Raw genomic sequence first — 2,953 nt, 5'->3', positions numbered from 1 at the left:
TAGTTACAAAAATATATTCCTCAATCAAAAGATTATAAAGTAATTATAATGAAATATTCTAAAAAATAAAAAAAAAGAAGACTGTAACATAAATATTAAAAAAAAATCAATTCTACTTTAACAGAAGGTTAAAAAGCATCTAAAATATAAAAATCCAAAAAAAAAAAAAAGAGAAAAATTCAATTTCAAAATGACCTTTCCTCTTATCTTACACCCCCTGAAATGTCAACCACATTAATTCCGGTTACTTCTTTCTCAATAGTATTGCCAAATCGTTTGGCTGCTTTACTTTGTATATATATACTGAGATGCAGCAAATCGTTTTCTATCATTTTATGCAACCATAAAAGCCCCCCCAAACAAACCTCCCCACACCCAAAGAAAATCTCAATCAAATACTTTCGAACAAGTTCACAATAGCAACTGTAAGGAAACAGCTGAGTTTTTTTAGCCATGGCAGATGAGTTTAATACAGGAACAAACTGGTGGGATTCATCCAGGACAGCAGGTTCTTCTTCTTCATCTTCTGGGCTAAATAATAGCTTGGGAAGCTATGGCTGGGCAACCGAAATGGTTGATATCAAGATAGCAGCAGCAAGGTCTTCTATGGATTCTGTCTCATCAGTTTCAGGTAGTTCAGCTGTTTTTCAGGATAACCCAAAGCTTCAAATTGGACCTGATCATCCTCCTGGTGATTTACATATGATGGGGTTAGGACTTTCTTCTCAAGCTATCGATTGGAACCAAGCTTTACTGTAAGTACTGATTCCTTTTGTTTTAATTCTTCTTTCCTTTATATTGAGAATATTCTTTGATATTTTGTATAATTTTGATAGCCGTGGGGATAAGAGTGAGAGTAGTTTCCGGTCCATGCTTCAAGATCATAATTTGAATAATTCAAATGCAAATTATCATCAAGATCAAACAGGTGGGATTGGATCATCTCAAGTTCAATGGAGAGACAAAATGTTTTCTGGGGTTGGAGGAGATGCTCCTGTCAATGAGTTTAAGCAAATCAGCAGAGGATTTTCTCTTGATCAATCATCACAGTTTAGTCCCCATGGAAGTTCTAGTGATAGTACTGTGACTAGCCAGGGTTTTCCTTCTAGTTTCCAGATGGATTCAGCAGCTTTATATGCGAGTCCAACAACTTTACAAGGACTATTGGGGTCAGAAAATCAAGCACAACAACAATCCTCTTATGAGAATCGTTCACTCAGTTATCAATATGGGGCAGCTGCTGCAAGTTATGGAATGAACACTAATGATCAATTGTTGCCAAATTCTTGGTCTAAAGTCCCTCAATTCTTAAGAAGTTCTCCTCCAAAACAACAACAACAACATCTCCATGGTCAGTTACATTTCTCAAACAATGCTCCTTTTTGGAATCCATCTGCTGCAGCTTCCATGTCTGAACATGTTAGGCCTGGGTTTTTCCCATCATTGCAAACCCAATTTGCAACAGGAAATTTCGATGAAAAAACAAAGGTAAAAATACCCTTTGTTGAAGAATCTTTTACTACCCATTTTCTATATTAGGGTCTGGAATATTTTGTATTAAAATTTTTATTTCATATGTCAGCAGAATATATCCGAAGTTCGGGACTCAAGCACTGTGGTGAAGAAAAGTGGAAACGAACCTACATCTAAAAGGCCTCGAAATGAAAACCCATCAACTTTGCCTCCTTTTAAGGTACAATCAGTTTGATAAAACTTTTGACAACAGGGATTTGATTTCTTTAAAACTTTCCCTTTATTTTTTGTTTCCAATTCAATAGAAATAGATGAGAATTTCTTTAGTTTTGATCATAGGTGAGAAAAGAGAAGATGGGGGACAGAATCACCGCACTTCAACAATTGGTTTCACCTTTCGGAAAAGTGAGTTTTCTGATAATCTTTTCTTCTTTTTTGCTTTACTTTCTTAAAAAGAGATAATTTTGATTCTAATTTCATGAAAGTTTATGATTGTTTGTTATTATTATATGTAGACTGATACAGCCTCAGTGCTCTCTGAAGCCATTGAATACATTAAATTCCTCCATGAACAAGTCAGTGTATGTTCCATTGACACCTACTAATTCCTTATACAGAATCAAAACATAAAATATTTACAGCATTCTGATTACGTGTCTTTTATTATATACTATCAGGTTTTAAGTACCCCATACATGAAAAGTGGAGCTGCCACACAACACCAGCAGGTACTACTAATACTATACAATAATATTGTCTTTTTCTTGCTATATTTATATATCTATGGTTCATAATTCGATGAAGCATTTTTGCATTAATATTGTAGAATTCTGAGAAGTCCAAGGACCCCGAAGGACCTAAACAGGATCTAAGAAGCCGAGGGCTATGCCTGGTGCCGGTCTCCAGCACTTTTCCAGTGACACATGAACCGACTGCAGATTTCTGGACACCAACATATGGAGGAACATACAGGTAGAAATGGTGGAAAAAGGGCATCGATGGACATGGAACAGATTCTCTACAGCTAGTGTATATTCTTATCAGAAAAACCCTAGTTAGACAAGTTGTTGGGGGATGATAACGATCAAATTGAAAGGAACAGACAAAAGAAAGAAGCCCACATTTAAATGCCTAGTCCAAGATGAAATGAAGAAGAAAATGAGAAGAGACGAGAGAATTGGGAGAAAGGGAAAGAATTGAAAAGGAAATGACTCTTCAAAGAAGAGGCTGAGATGGCATTAGCTAGGGCCAACGACAGGCAAAAGATGCAAGGATTTGGGTGGGCACTGTAGGGGACCATTGGGAAACATGTTAATTTGTTTGTAATAATTGAAGAATACTTATTATGATTAGGGTATTGGGTTAGGAATATTTTGAGAATTCTAGAACTGTTGCTGATCTTAGGAAAAAATTTCAAGATTAATTTAGAAAAAGAAAATTCAAATTAGTAGCTGATCAGGTTAGTGGAAGAAAAAGAAAA

The 2,953-nt window shown here is 35.6% G+C and overlaps 1 protein-coding gene across 4 annotated transcripts; it reads left to right on the top strand.

The window, feature by feature from the left end:
• Positions 1–219: 219 nt before the first annotated feature.
• On the top strand, positions 220–2,953 carry LOC111276478 (transcription factor bHLH123-like). 4 transcript variants are annotated; one of them, XM_089754675.1, is made up of 7 exons: positions 220–755; positions 837–1,488; positions 1,586–1,693; positions 1,813–1,878; positions 1,989–2,048; positions 2,151–2,201; positions 2,300–2,953. In XM_089754675.1, the coding sequence occupies exons 1-7, from the start codon at positions 454–456 to the stop codon at positions 2,447–2,449; spliced, it is 1,389 nt and encodes a 462-aa protein (XP_089610801.1). In that variant the 5' UTR covers positions 220–453; the 3' UTR covers positions 2,450–2,953. The 4 variants fall into 4 exon arrangements, with proteins under 4 accessions (XP_089610801.1, XP_022717953.1, XP_022717955.1 ...); XM_022862218.2 differs by having other exon boundaries at positions 327–755; positions 1,989–2,054; XM_022862220.2 differs by having other exon boundaries at positions 327–755; positions 1,583–1,693; positions 2,300–2,643.

Source organism: Durio zibethinus, chromosome 25 (assembly GCF_047325235.1).
Source record: "Durio zibethinus cultivar Kanyao isolate XHJ-2024 chromosome 25, ASM4732523v1, whole genome shotgun sequence".
Classification (NCBI taxonomy): domain Eukaryota; kingdom Viridiplantae; phylum Streptophyta; class Magnoliopsida; order Malvales; family Malvaceae; genus Durio; species Durio zibethinus.
Note: the sequence above shows the minus strand (reverse complement) of the source record. Positions and strands in the feature narration are given on the sequence as shown.

Bases quoted from the DNA above. Each gene is read 5' to 3' on its own strand.
- LOC111276478 (XM_022862217.2), top strand. From the start codon at position 454: ATGGCAGATGAGTTTAATACAGGAACAAACTGGTGGGATTCATCCAGG. The intron at 1,879-1,988 runs GTGAGTTTTCTG...TATTATATGTAG, and splicing joins TGGTTTCACCTTTCGGAAAA to ACTGATACAGCCTCAGTGCT. The intron at 2,202-2,299 runs GTACTACTAATA...TTAATATTGTAG, and splicing joins CTGCCACACAACACCAGCAG to AATTCTGAGAAGTCCAAGGA.